Consider the following 15,316-nt stretch of genomic DNA (forward strand, 5'->3'; position numbering starts at 1 on the left):
GTCATGTGACCGACTGTACGTGGTCTGGTTGCATCTATCAAACACACGTCATAAGGGCAAGCTGACCTTGATGGTTGTTGTTCATGTGCGACAGGACAGTGAGTGCCAAGACAGCTTGGCTACTGCCAGAGAGTGACTGCAATAATCACTCTCACTTTCCTCAATGTAATTTGAATAATTTGTTACCTATCTGTATGGTAGACAATATTAATACAATATAACTAGCACATTTGCTGTGGTCTTCCTAAACTTCCATTGACATATTTTTTTACCACAGAGTCAAGTAGGACACCTACTGGTTGACAAGTGGTACTGCCTGAAGCTCATGCACACAATATGTCCCTGGCCAAGTGGGGATTCCCTCTTGGATGAGCGGTAGAAATTGTCTCTCATGTGGCAGACCTGGGTATGGCATAAACGTTACGGAATGCCAAAAATCCAAAAGTCAAATTCAATTTCAAACAACCTCCTATAAGTATATACATGTAAATGTCTCTGTGAGTACCAGGTCCACCCCAGGTTGTAAAACATGAACACTCATTACCAGTTTGACAGTACCATTCTGTTGATCTGGCCCTCGCCAACCATCATATCCTCTCTGACATCCACTTCCTCTGTAATCCCGACCAGTATTCAGCTGGGATTGGTTGTAAAATATATTGTTTTGCTCTATTGAGAGGGCCTTGGTGTTCCACAGGGGTGTTTTGGTCGCTTCACGCGACACCACGGCGTGGGGGCTATATATTTTCATGTGCACGCACAGGTACGGCACGGTACGGCACGGTACGGCACGGTACGGATGTGCACGCGCGTGCATGCTAGTCTATGGCTAGAACGCGGCCACCTACCTCGATTCGTGAGCCACAGCCAAGAACCCAAATGGCTACTTTGCATAACAGGTTTACAAGTGTGTCTAAATGCATCCTCACTCCTCACATAGGCTACACGGTAAGCAACACAGCATTATGGCTACAGTAGCCACTGCTGCCAGTATGTATACTATCTGCACGCAGCAATGCCTCAGCCACCGTCGAAGAAGAGAAAGATAGCCTACTCATTCAAAACGTTTAGTTTCAGCTCCTATAATTCAAGGCATTCCTTGAATTATTTTTATAATTTAAAAAAGACTAAAAGTAAGCTAATAACGAGTCGTTTCCTACTTTAAGGTAAAATAAATTGTACGTGATGCGCACGTGCGTGACGTCATTAAAATAGCGTTCTGCCAAAATACACCCCACCAATACACCCCTGGTTTTCCATGAGAGGTTTCAGTAGCAGTTTAGACATACAGTATATGACTCAAACTGTTTTGCTCTGTCTAAATTGTCTCTGCTGAAGGGTGAGGTTTTCAGCTCAAATGGCGCAAGGGTTTCATACAGTTTCATACTGTTCGAGAGCCAATTATGAATAGTAGATCTCAGACAAATGTACTGCTGAGGAACCTGAACGAGTGTGAGGATTACTGCACATTTATTATGGAACATGATTGTTTTCCCTATTGTCCTTAAAGCTACAGTACTGTATATCAATCACTGCAGTGCTATATTGATTGGGTTCTTTTTTCTTTCTTTTTTTCCTATGAAGACAGCTGTACAGTAGTGAATGTTAACACAGGGCTCGACAGGGTTAACACTTCAAAGTAAAGAAATGATTCATGACAAGAAGAAAAATCCATTTGCCATCTGCTTTTGATGTTGACCCCCCTCAAACACAGCACTCACATACTGTAAACTTAACACTTTCTCTCTAATGGTTAATTTACACTCCATCACATGATGGTGTCGTGCGCCGAAAATAGCAGAACTACATGCTCACGTGTTGCATCCTATTTACGGCATGCGACACTGGTGCCCATCATACGACAAAGTACAGTATAATTCAGGCTCAATGTGGATGAATATTGTACCTGCACTATCTTTCTCTCTCTTTCATTCACACACACGCACGCACGCAGGCACACGCACACACTTAACACTTTCTCCCTCTCCTTCTGCTTTGATGCCCTCAGGGACTTCGAAAGCTTTTCAATTATACATCCAACCTGTACGTGTGTGTGTGTGTGTGTGTGTGTGTGTGTGTGTGTGTGTGTGTGTGTGTGTGTGTGTGTGTGTGTGTGTGTGTGTGTGTGTGTGTGTGTGTGTGTGTGTGTGTGTGTGTGTGTGTGTGTGTGTGTGTCAGGTTAGCGTGGCATGGACAGCCGGGTGGCTGCCCTGCTCACTGAGGCGTATTGTCATAGACAGGTGATGGAGGAATGTGGATTATCTGCCACGCACACAGCAAAATCCAGAGTATTAATTTAACCCGGAAAGTGCAAAAACTGATCCATAAGGGTCACTTTACAGAGTTAAATTAACACTCTAAATTGTGCTGTGCAAAGAGCTCCCATTTCAATCTCACTTTTTTGTCGTCACCACTTATAGATGTGTAATTGAAACACCCACACACTGTCAGAGCAGTGGAAGGGGTGCACTGTGTGTGTGTGTGTGTGTGTGTGTGTGTGTGTGTGTGTGTGTGTGTGTGTGTGTGTGTGTGTGTGTGTGTGTGTGTGTGTGTGTGTGTGTGTGTGTGTGTGTGTGTGTGTGTGTGTGTGTGTGTGTGTGTGTGTGTGTGTGTGTGTGTGTGTGTGTGTGTGTCCATTTGCGTGTGTGTGTGCGTGCCAGCCCTCTGCAGTGCACTCTGTCTGTTGTCCTTCACTGAACTTGAGGACAAACTTGCACTTTACAGTTTTCACAAAGTTAATATTCTTTCCTTTCCTTTCCTTTCCCATCTTCTCGTCCTCCTCCATTCTCTCCATGCCCTCATGTCTTCCTCTCACTCCCTCCTCTCCCTCCTCCTCCTCCTCTCGTCTGTCGGCTGGGCTGGCAAGACAAACGTTCAGGTATAGCTGCCTACGTTCTCTCTCTCTCACCTCAGATCAGCTCCTACACCGCACACACACCGCACAACCCTGCTTGCTCCTGCTTTTGTCAGCTGAACTCTGATCAGTTTTCTGATGTGATGTTTTTTGGTTATTGTGGTTGAAGATATCTGTTGTCATGTGTCTTAAAGTAAAGCTCACTTTAATCACTACTAACAATTAATGTTAAGGTGACATCGCTGCAGCACACTGCTATAATACAGACATTAATAAAAATAAATCCTATGACTTAACCCTCGTCTTAAAGGACCATACCGGTGGCCTGGCATGTTTAGCTTATGGACTACTACTAAACATTACTGCAGACCATTTCCCAAAGCATACCGCGCTTTGGTTAATCTTCAAGGAAGTCAATGTTTTCATCTTTGTTTCTGTACGGTATGAAGATCTATTTCTAGGGACTAGAAACATACTTGAAATTTGTGATCCAACACCAAATTTTATTCTGCCTTATTTATTTATTTGTATTACATTCCAATGCATCTTAAGGTACACATTGATTTGAAAAGTCTAGCCTAAAATAGCCCCTGGAGAAAAGATTGATTTATGGACACGATTAAAATGTCTGACATTTACTAAATTATTCAGGTAGGCTACTGTAAGTCCGGTTGCATTTTATAATGACTAATGAAGCAGTTGACAGCAAAATGGTCCATGTTTGTGTACAATAACATGTTTAGACTGGTATGGTTCTTAAAGCTAATTTAAGGTGAATGACGTGTTTTGCATCAGCATATAAATTATACATTTTTCAGTTGAAAATGTATAATTTATATGGTCATTATTTTACGATTATGTTATAAATTAGCCTTTACTCTAAGATATCTGACAACTGGACACACTTAACCTGAGATCAGTTGGTAGAAGCAAGCAGCAAACATTTACTGAACTGAATTTAACAGTTAAAGTCACCCAGAGTCATTCAGTCAGTAAGACAATTTTAGTCTAAGCTTTAAGCTTTTTGTCCATTCTGTTTTGCAACATTAACGTGTTGATGTGTGTGTGTGTGTGCAGGGGATGGGGTGAGAGGGGGTGGCGGGTTGGGGGCAGTCATTTACACAGCGCATATATGTGACTGTATGTGCGACGCTAAACGTCTTCCCCTTAGCCACTGCTTTGCCCGCCGTATTAGTTCTGAATGTATTTTTATGCCAGGTCTTTAAACCTAAAACTCCTCTATGTTATTGTCCCTTGGCTGGGGACATGTTTGATGATGACAATTCTGTCATTATTTTTCCACATTGTTGGTTTAATGAGTCAACAATGGGCCGCTAACGAATTTGAATACATTTAGGTGTTTAGTTTGGAGAGCTGTCAAAATAACAAATGCTTTCTTGTTTATAGATGTGAAGTAGCTCTTGAATCCTTGCGCTGGATTCAGTGATTATTCATTTAGCATTTTGGCGCTTTCACTAACCTCATGTAAGCCCATGAGTGTTTTGCATTTTGTGTTTTGCGTCATGAGTTGTCAATATCAGTTTTTGTTTTGCTCATTTTCTTCTCCCCTCCCTTCTTTTCCCCCGCTCCCTTTGATTCCCTTTCTCTGGCGTTCTTTCCATCCCCCCTTATATTTCCCTTTGTCCTGTTGGCCATCTTTCCTGTAACTTCTTCTTCTCTGGTTCCCATAACTCGTCATCGGGGACTGACTTCTCCATCACATACTGTAACACTGCCGTGCTGTCATCTTCACGTTGTCTTTACATCTCCATCCCTCTTTTCCTCCTCGCTTTCCACCCGTCTCACTTTCCTGACCTCCCTCCATCCTTCCCACAACCCTTTCTCACTCTATCCATTCACCCCTCCATCATCTCCCCCCCATCACCCCCTCTCCATTACTGTGCCTCTACTGTATCTCTCCCTCCATCCCTTCATCGCCCCATCCCTCCTCCTATGTGCTTCCCCTGCCCGCCACCTCTCTGTGTCTCAGATCACTATAACTAGAGGGGAGGAGTGTGTCCTGGAGGACAACTCCCAGAGGACTAAGTGGAAGGTGATCAGTACGACTGGGAACGAAGCCATGGTTCCCTCAGTGTGTTTCACTGTTCCCCCTCCAAACCAGGAGGCCATCGATGCGGCCAGCAGGTACAGTACGCACGCACGCACACACACACACACACACACACACACACACACACACACACACACACACACACACACACACACACACACACACACACACACACACACACACACACACACACACACACAGGATGCTGTGTAGATGAAAAGGAACCAAGTGCCTCATACTTTTCTTTTTACAACGTTTAGACAGATCATTTAGACAAAAAATAATAATAATTTATTTTGCAGATGAGCAAGGCAACAGCTGACCTTCAGCTGGTCAGCTGCTGCCTTGCTTATCTGCAAAATAAATTATAATTATTTTCACCTGAAGACTTGAGTGCCTCAGTATTTTTTCCCTACAGTCTGCCTCACCACAAGCAGAACTTTGGGTTCCTTTGCTTCTATTCCTACTGTATACCTTCCTTTTCTTTTGGTTTAAAACATTCTCCCCAATAATTTGTGCCATATTGAACACACTCATATGAGAAGAAACACGAGATGCATTTATTAACTAGTATTCCCTCTGTGTGTGTGTGTGTGTGTGTGTGTGTGTGTGTGTGTGTGTGTGCAGGATGGAACAGTTGTACCAGAAGGTCATGTCTCTGTGGCATCAGCTCCATGTCAACATGAAGAGTGTTGTGTCCTGGCACTACCTCCTTAAAGACATAAGGACTGTCTCTGCGTGGAACCTGGAAACGGTAACACTCACTGTTTGTGTGTGTGTGTGTGGGTGTGTGTGTGTGTGTGTGTGTGTGTGTGTGTGTGTATGTGTACAGTATTAGTTGTGTTTTTTTCCTTTTTTCCGTTCTGTTATATTTAACACCTGTTCAGTTAAGACACTGCAGATTGTGCAGAACAAGTAAACAAGACAAGAAAGCTAAACTCTCCTGTTCTTTCCTTTTCCTGCTTGGAGTATACACAAACTCAACAAAGTTGCAGAACCCATGCTCAGGTTGTTGCCAGTCACACACCTGTGACTGGAACATACCCTACCAGCAGGTGTGTGCGGGCAGGTTACTCAAAACGAGAGCGATTACCAACAGAAGAAGACACACGGAATAAGGGGATTCACAACATATATGGCATAAATAGATAGAACAAACACTTTGTCTGTGTGCGTGTGTAAACAAGCACACTCACGCTACAGTGTTTGTATGTTTGTTCTGTTGCTGTTGGTCATGGCTGCCAGTTCCCATCTGATATTGTGTGGGAGTTCTGACTGCTCCAGATCGTACTGAAAAAACGCTAGCTTGCATAACGTCTTCAGACTAGGACTTAAGTCCAAGATGTACAGGTCGTCGGTTGCGTTCTCTCCTCCAGAGAAAAGCATGCGATCTCCCACCATGCAACAGCACATACCAAACATTGGACCTGGGCCATTCCCCTTCGGCTCAACCTTCTTCCAGGAGGAGGTCTCTGAGTTGAGTTTCCATAGATCATTTGAGTCCTGTTTCCTGCCGTGACTACCAAATATGTACATGTCTCCATTGTAGGCAAGTGCCTTTTGATGACCCGGGGCATATGTGCCTGGATATGTGATATGTGCAGAGGGTGTGCTTAGCCAGCAGTTGGTCTCTGTATCAAACACTCTGATCCAACCCGGCCCCAAATAACCATATACAAACATCTTTGTCCCAATGATCGTGGCAAGGCGATACCATGAAGCAGGGGGTGGAGTGCCTCTGGTGTTAATTAAAGACAAAAACATTGTGGTGGTGTCCAACTTGTAGATGTAATTAGCATCTTGTTGAGTCTGCCAGTCGTAGTATCCTCCATAGATATAAATGATCTTCCCCAAGACACAGGCTGCGTAGCTATTATTCGACTCTGGAACAGTCCCATGAACCTTGGGCTTGAACCATCTGTGGGTGTCGACATCAAATCCAAAAAGGACACTGAAGTACTTCTTTGAGTTCCACCCCCAGAGGTAGATGGTATCTCCTATCAGGACAGTTGTGTAGCTGTCAAGCCTGGCGGGAACCTTGGAGGGAACCTCAAGGGGATGTTCTGATTCTGTCAACAGGCGAGGCAACTTCTCCCAGCGCAAGGACACTGTGTCAAAAACATGCACATCCATACGATCCCTGTCATATTTGTTACCGTGTGCTTTAAAGTAGTACACCTTGTGTCCAACTGCCACACCAGCATGAAAATCTCTGTGTGTTCCTCCATTCAGATGCAACGTCCAGCGTAACATTGTAAACACTAGAACTTTGATGTAACTGGATTTATTCAAGTCTTGCTGTATAAACAAACATGTTCCTAATGTTTCACCAGTAGTAGACTGGAGTCGTGTTGTGCGCTCTAAGTTATATTGGTGCAGAGCTACAAACGTTCACATGAAGCTTGACCAATCCATGAAGCTGATGGGTTGAATAGACCAATCAGGGAAGCTGATGCCTGTTGATCTCCCTAATATGGCACATTGATCACCATAGCATCCCCAGTCCAGGCAAGGCTCTGGAAACCCTGTGCCATGGATCAGGGTGTTCACATTAAAGTTGCAACATTTATTCACCTCCCTCCCTCCTTCTCCCCTCCCGGCAGGTGCGTTCCCAGCCTCAGTCGGAGCGCGAGCAGGCCCTGGAGCACTTGGAGAACCACATGGCCGACTTCCTGGCCGACAGTAGAGACAGCTCTCTGTTCCCACCGGCCGAGCGGCGTGATCTAGAGAGAGACGCCATGGAGGCCCAGGAGCACTGCAGAGAGCTGCTCCTCAACATGGAGACAGGTTAGGACAGTCACAAGAGAGGAGAGAGCGGTGCATACATACATTTATAAGCACGTACATTACCGCTTGCACATTAAATTCACACACTCAGACTGGACACACTTGTTCACTCTGTTAATCCATTAAGACCAGGCAAGCATCTGTCATTTTAGATTTCAACCACCATTTTAACCATTATTGTATACTTTGAGCTATTAAAAAAAATAGCAGATATACAAGCTCATAGCACGGCACGGAGTACCACGCTATGAGCTTGTAGATCTGCTATTTTTGAAAAATCATGAACATTTGTGCAAATCTTTGAATATATATATATTTTATAAAGCAAACATTTGTTACTCAAATATTTGCTTCTGGGGGTCCCTGGAAATAAATATATATTGGGGGGCCGCGGCCAAATACATGTAATTTTGGGGGTCCTTGACATGAAAAAGTTGAAAAAGCACTGATATCATAGCAGCATAAGTGTTTCAGAAAACTTTAGAAGACATTTGTAGAATCGGCCCCAGGTCTTAATGGGTTAACACAAAACCACTTGGAAAGCAGCAAATTAGAAATATTGTCTGTTTATAACATAGATATACGTAAAACGAAGATACATAGACACACATAATGCACGCTCGTATATGTCGATTGTAGCATTTGCATTAATGCAATAAACGTGGAATGATTTACTGTATGGATTCACAATGATACTCTCTGATACCATCTTTCTCCGTTTCCCTCTGTCTCCAGTGGAGAAGGATGAGTCTGTGTCTCGTTCCTACCTGTCAGAGCTGCAGAACATCAGGCTGCGTCTGGGGGAGGCCGAGCAGAGACTAACACGGGGCATCCAGACCCCACCTCCCAGCAGGCTGTCGAGTGACGCCTTCGACAACACCGTCCAGATCGCAGAGCAGGAGGTCAGAGCTGCACTCCACCCCCACCTGCTGGTGTTAAGGAGCAATGACACCCCTCTTTAAATTGAGCTTGTTTTAACACGGATCACAGGCATTGATTTTACCAAAGGTCTAGGCCTAATAATAAGTTCTAGTAAAAACTAAATATTTGTTACGATTCTCCATACTTGATAACCATACTAAGCCAGTTTGACAGTAGGTACTCATCGTAATGTAATAGCTGAAGTCTAGCATATTTGAAACTATTAATATATGCTATCTAGTTGATAGATACATTATTATTGCACATTAGGATTATTGTTTGTCTAGATGGCGTTTTCACTATTTACTGTAGGTGTACTACATTTTGTATAGCGGAATGCACTTTATATAAAAGTAAAATAATAATTATGTTGAATTTAGTCCCCACTCGTTTGGGACTCGTATTTGGAGCAGTGGGTGCTATTAATTCAACGCCCGGAGAGCAGTTACTTTTGATGCTTTTGTGTGACGCTGTAGTCAAGTAGGGCGTTGATTTACGTAAACACAAACAGTTAGAATATGAAGATAAGAGGGTTCTGCCGAACAACAGCGATATATAGCAACAACTAAAATGACACAGGCGTTCCCAGCTTGAAAGATTATAACAACGTATAGGTGTAACAGTTGTAAATGGGTTAAATAAATTAATTTGAAACATAAGCCTAGCATTTGGCATCTATACATCTGTAAAGTAAGTACTAAGAATGCAAAGATAGCAGTTAGAAGTACTGTGTAATTTTGACCCTCCTCTCTCTCTCCGTCTGCCCTCCAGAAGGTGCAGTTAGAACTGGACCGGCTGCGCTCCAGTCTGGGAGACGTTTCTCGTCGCTGCGTGTCTTTCTTTGAGGAGAAGCCATCGTCCTCCAGTGTGCCGGTCCTCCGCTCGGAACTCAACCAGGCTGTGGAAAAGATCGACCGACTACACAACCTCTCCTCTGTCTTCCTGCAGAAGTTAGTACCACCATTCATTTCAATAGAGTTGATTTGATGTATTTGGCTGCCCGTTGTTCCAGGGACCCCCATCTCAAAATACTGTATGTTGTTCCAGGGACCCCAGGAAGAAATTTAGTTAAAAAATGTTTGCTTCAAAAAATATATATATTCAAAGATTTGCACAAATTGTCACGATTTTTCAAAAATATTTTTGAATAGCCAAAGTATAAAATAATGCTTTTTAGCTCAAATCTAAAATGGCACAGATGCTTTACGGATTGTAAGCCTGATTTATCTTTGTTGTGCGACATAGTCGCGCGCCAAACATAGCTGATCTACAAACATAGCTGATCTACAAACTCAGTTTGTAGATCAGCTATTTTCGGCACTCATACAGGCACTCATCCAGAGGCATCTTTCGGTGTGATATTATGGCAGGCTTATTTAATCACTCATTCTCACACTAATTTAAATGCACAATCTCTCACGCACACAAGACATGCACCCTAACTTTCTCTGTACCCTGTAGCAGCTCAGGTGACCTGCTATAATGTCCCTTCCAGATTAGTAAGACATTACTCTAACCCTGGTCTCTGCTCTCCTGCAGGTTAAAGACGGTAGACGTTCTGGTGCGTGGCCTGGAGGAGGCAGAGAGTCAGGTCAGGAAGTACGAGAGCAGACTGAGTGAAGAAGACATTGTACCTGCTGACACCACGGCCATACACAACATCAGAGAACAACTGGGGGTAAGAAACACGCACACGCACTAGTTGTTATGCAAATAAAAATAAAAATGTACACGTTTTGTGAACAACTAAACTATAACCCTGGTTATTTGAGTATTACGAGCGAGACATTGAGTGAGTAATATGAAAAATAACCTTTACATTCCATTTTACTCTTTACACTTTTTTTTTTACATATTTTCTTTTTTTCACGTGCGGTCCCTGGGCCTTCATAAAGCAGGGAAAGGTCATGAGGCTACATGGGGGTCCACAGGGTTATTGTCATCATCAGTATTATGTTTTAAGGGAACCAGTATCAAACAATATGGGCCCCCAGAATTCATTGCAATAGCCGTGTGGTACAATTAGTAATCAGTTAGTATGCAGTCAGACTGTTTTCCTACAGTACATCTGCATTGATCCGTACTCTCTTATGGCTCTTTTCGACTACATGAACTAAGTATAATCTATTACACAGGTTCTGGTTTTGTTTCCATACGCTAAGGCTCGGTTTCAGATAAGGTTGTCAAATCTAATTTGGGCGCTGCTCAGCAGGTGGTACTACCTCTGAGTTATGGGAACCCAGAACTCAGAAATGTTACTTTAAAAAAATCTTCAAAATAGCAAAAATAGCCGATCTACTTTTTTATTCGTTTTTTTTATGATATACCGCCCGCTTCTAGTTTATTATAGAAACAAAAAAACAAAAACAAAAAAACATTACCGAACTTTACGGGTCTGCAAAGTTTTTTTGTAGTTGGAAAGAGACATAACATTCCTGTCTGTTCCTCTCCCATCTCCCTCCATCACCTCTCCAGAGGTGGCAGGAGGAGCTGTCGGAGCAGGAGGCTGTGTTCCAGTCTCTGCAGTCGGAGGTGGAGCGGGCCAAGGAGGCGGGGTCTCAGCTCAACAGGCTCCACCCAGACCGCAGCAGCGACCTGGAACGCCACCAGGAGAGAGCGAATCAGATGGCAGAGAGGTGGAGCGGCGTCAAGAGGCAGATGGAGACGAGGTGAGCCGCTAAAAAGAAGGGCTGTATGTAGCCAGACACTAGTAGACAGAATGTAGATGGATGGTTCACAACGTGTCGCATCACAATGCATTGTGAACTTCTATTGCGTTTTATTTCTGAATAGTTTTTGACGAATACATTCCCAAAATAGGGACGACAAATTGAAAGTAGTTAAACTGGCACAATAATCTTATGAATTTAATTTGAACTGAAATTTTAAATGTTATACATTTTATGTTTTTTTTTTCCTTTATTTTATTATTTTCCATCTCCTTACCAATTGGCGCCCCCTGGTGACCCCCACTTGGAAAACCTGTGTGTCTGACCCAAACTGTGTCCATTAGAGTCTGTTTTAACCCTAAACCCTGTTTTCTGTGTGTTCCAGGCGAACAGATCTGGAAGCGTTGGGCTCAGAGCTGCAGCAGTACAGAGGGGGACACTCAGCCCTGATCAGATGGATTGAGGAGACCACCAAGAGACAGGAGAACACACAGCCTGGACAAATGGACAGCAAGGCCCTGTCTGAGCAGCTGGCCCAGCAGACGGTAAGGAAATACAGAAATTCATTTATAGCATTTTCATCTCCACATGGATGACTTTAGCAATCAGGCCCACAGTGATATTATATATATATATATATTTATATATATATTATAAATATTTTCTGGTATGGAATAAAAAGATGAGAATAGAGCACCGAAGTCTGACATCACTGCCGCTAGAGGGCGCTATCCCCCCTGGGTCACAGTAATTCTTTCTCTTGAAAATCACATAAGGCAATCATAGATCGTGTCATACAAGAACTGTGTCCCAGAAATAAACAAATCAGCCGGGCATTTTTATTCATATGGATATGAATCATCAACTGACTGTGAAAAAGTACTAATTTATCCAAAGGTTAAGAAAATATATTTTTTGTTCTCCTAACAGACATTGTCAAATGTAACTCAATATCATAAACAACACAGAGTCACATACAGTACCTGAAATTGCCAGGGTGGTTTGTTTATTTTTTTTATGATCGCCTCCAAAAGATATTGAGTGATTTCTTTAAATGCTAATCTGTTAACGTGTATCACCTTTCTCCCCTGCCCCCAGGCATTAGTAGCCGAGATCGAGCAGAACCAGACCAAACTAGATGAATGCCAAACTCACTCCAAGCAGTACTGCACTGCAGTCAAGGTACAGTACGGGACTGTTTGACTATTTCCTTCTAATGCATGGGTCTTCAACAGGGGGGTCCAAAGCTTTGTGTGATTGGAACTTTCTTTTTACACTTAACGACTTGAACCCTCGCGTCACTTTTCTGAGGGGAACATTAGCCGAAAATAACAGATCTACAAGCTCACAACGCCTCGTGCTGCGAGGCGTTGTGAGCTTGTAGATCGGTTTGGTGTACAGGAAAAAAAGACCAGACCAAGTACAAAGCCAAAGGTCAAGTTTACTAAGTATTAAGGGTTTTAGTGGTTCAATGTCTGAAAATACAGACATGAATGCAAACATATTAATAGAAAAGATCAAGTTTAATCTGCTACACAATTGTATACAATATGTAGTGTGGGGTCCTTGCTTCATCTCTCTCTCTGCTAAGGGGTCCTTGACCTGAAAAACCTTGAAGACCCCTGTTCTAATGCATGCCTACCCATAAGCACACCAGATATCAAGGGAAATACAGTGCCTTTATGTACGATAAGATTCCTGCTTTGCGTTGTCTATGAGTTGTCACTGCCTTGATACTGAATGTCTTACTCTCTATGTCTGTATCCATTGACAGGACTATGAACTACAGCTGATGACTTACAGAGCCTTCGTGGAGTCTACCCACAAGTCCCCTGTGAAGAGGAGGAGGATGCACTCCTCTTCTGATGCCATCACTCAGGAGGTATGGAGAGAGATGATGGGACAAAAAGCCTTTTTCAATGATCTCACAGTTTCTGTCATTTCATTCCTGTCTGTGTTTTTCATTCTAGTTCATGGACTTGCGAACACGCTACACAGCCCTCGTCACCTTGACAACGCAACACGTCAAATACATCAGTGACGCCCTGAGGAGACTAGAAGAAGAAGAGGTGGACATTTTTATTTCATCTCTTCATGATAAAAATATGCATCTCTCTGTCATGTCTATAATTACAGTAGTGAGATGAGTTCAAAGCAGGAATACGTTTTGTCTACACCAAATATCTTTGGCGAAAATAGCCAATCAACAAGCTCACAACGCGATGCGTTGCGGTGAGGACTCATGAGTCTGTCAGAAATTATCCATCAGCTCTAATAATCTCTCCTGTCTCTGTCCGTGCAGAAAGAGGTGGAGGAAGAGAAGCAGGCCAGAGTGGGTCAGGTGTCAGACCTTCTGGGCTGGGTCAGCGGCCTCCAGAGACGCACCGGTGGGCCCAGTGCCGAGTCTTCGCTGGCTGCTCAACAGGTAAACGGAACCATTTACAGTATGAGTGATACCTTTTGACAGGACAGACAGAATCATTTTAAGCTGCTTCTCTGCTCATGCCTCCTACTTTTTGATCCACACAGGCCATCAAAGAGCAACTGGCTTCTAAGAAGGATGAAGTGGCTGAAGCCATCAGAAGCTCACAAGCCTTCCTACGATCCAAACAGGCCAGCAAGTAGGTTCATAACACACACACACACACACACACACACACACACACACACACACACACACACACACACACACACACACACACACACACACACACACACACACACACACACACACACACACACACACACACACACACTGTATATATCCTCCTAACCTTCCTTTTGTTCTAATGAACTATCTCAGGTGAATTCCTGGCCAGATAAGCAACACAGACAGAGACACACACACACACACACACACACACACACACACACACACACACACACACACACACACACACACACACACACACACACACACACACACACACACACACTTTTAACCTTCCTGTGTCCTTTGGATTTTTTTTTCTCTGTTTCTCTCTCTCTCTCATTCACACACAGACACACACACACACACACACACACACACACACACACACACACACACACACACACACACACACACACACACACACAAATGTGCCCTCAGGGCCCTACCACCCGTAACCTCTCCATCTGTCCCGTGCAGGCTGTCTCCAGAGGAGAGAGCACAGGTCTCAGCCCAGCTGGAGGAACTTACAGCCACCTACAGCCAGCTGTGTGACAGCTCCACTCAACAGCTACAGCAGATGGAGAAGCAACTGGCCAAGGAGGAGGAGAGAAAGGTAGAACAGACTGAGGGAGGGATGGCTGGGCTGGGAGGTGATGGAGGGTGTAAAGTTGTGCGTTTGGTTGGTTGGGTGGGCTGCAGAGGGGTTAATTACAGGAGCACAGGGAAAACATGCTAGCAGGAAAACACTTTTGTTTTATACCGGTACCTAAAGCAAAACCAACATTTTCAACTGAAAATATGTTGGTTTTGTTTTTGTCATTCAAAGAAGTAAAAATGTACTTGTAAGACACCAGTAAAATGGTAGGGCATGGATACTTTTAGCACCGTCTGCAGCTGACCCATAATAATGTCATTGGAAGGACTTGCAGGAAGAAGGGATGCCAAATTCATGACTGATGCTTGTGTTGCTAGCGCAAAGTTGAGGAAATGCCCCTTAAGCAAAGATGTGTGTGCGTCACTTTTTATTAGATGATGTTGCTTTGACTTTGAAGTACGCTCGCGAGCTACGCGTGTGTCAATGGATGGATAAGCAAGAGTGTGTTTAATGTACCGCATGCTTTGTGTTGCCTGACAGTGTGTGCATTATTATTATTTTTTTTAGACATACATCACCACCATTCCTAAATTCTGACTCATTTACTTGGTTTGGTTTGACTAAACTTCACAAGATCTTATTCAGACAGTAGCCAGCATTCATATAAACTCTTTCCATGCCTCAACACTTCTCCCCCAGTATCTTTCGAGGTCAGTCAGGGGAGACGTTACGAGGAATGGTGTGATTTTAGACCATACAAATGCTG

At 43.6% G+C, this 15,316-nt stretch overlaps 1 protein-coding gene across 11 annotated transcripts in view; it reads left to right on the top strand.

Moving 5' to 3' along the window:
* macf1a (microtubule actin crosslinking factor 1a) overlaps positions 1-15,316 on the top strand; it is a 301,232-nt gene that overhangs the window by 176,306 nt on the left and 109,610 nt on the right. For all 11 annotated transcript variants that reach the window (XM_080442895.1, XM_080442891.1, XM_080442892.1 and 8 more), the window contains 14 exons: positions 4,845-4,999; positions 5,553-5,679; positions 7,529-7,712; positions 8,448-8,614; positions 9,405-9,583; positions 10,173-10,311; positions 11,109-11,302; positions 11,688-11,847; positions 12,401-12,484; positions 13,077-13,184; positions 13,273-13,371; positions 13,605-13,727; positions 13,832-13,923; positions 14,433-14,568. In XM_080442895.1, the coding sequence (XP_080299021.1) occupies positions 4,845-4,999; positions 5,553-5,679; positions 7,529-7,712; positions 8,448-8,614; positions 9,405-9,583; positions 10,173-10,311; positions 11,109-11,302; positions 11,688-11,847; positions 12,401-12,484; positions 13,077-13,184; positions 13,273-13,371; positions 13,605-13,727; positions 13,832-13,923; positions 14,433-14,568 (1,947 nt within the window). The remainder of the gene's footprint in view (positions 1-4,844; positions 5,000-5,552; positions 5,680-7,528; positions 7,713-8,447; positions 8,615-9,404; positions 9,584-10,172; positions 10,312-11,108; positions 11,303-11,687; positions 11,848-12,400; positions 12,485-13,076; positions 13,185-13,272; positions 13,372-13,604; positions 13,728-13,831; positions 13,924-14,432; positions 14,569-15,316) is intronic.

Source organism: Gymnoscopelus braueri (genome assembly GCF_963280865.1).
Source record: "Gymnoscopelus braueri genome assembly, chromosome: 11".
NCBI classification, from domain to species: domain Eukaryota; kingdom Metazoa; phylum Chordata; class Actinopteri; order Myctophiformes; family Myctophidae; genus Gymnoscopelus; species Gymnoscopelus braueri.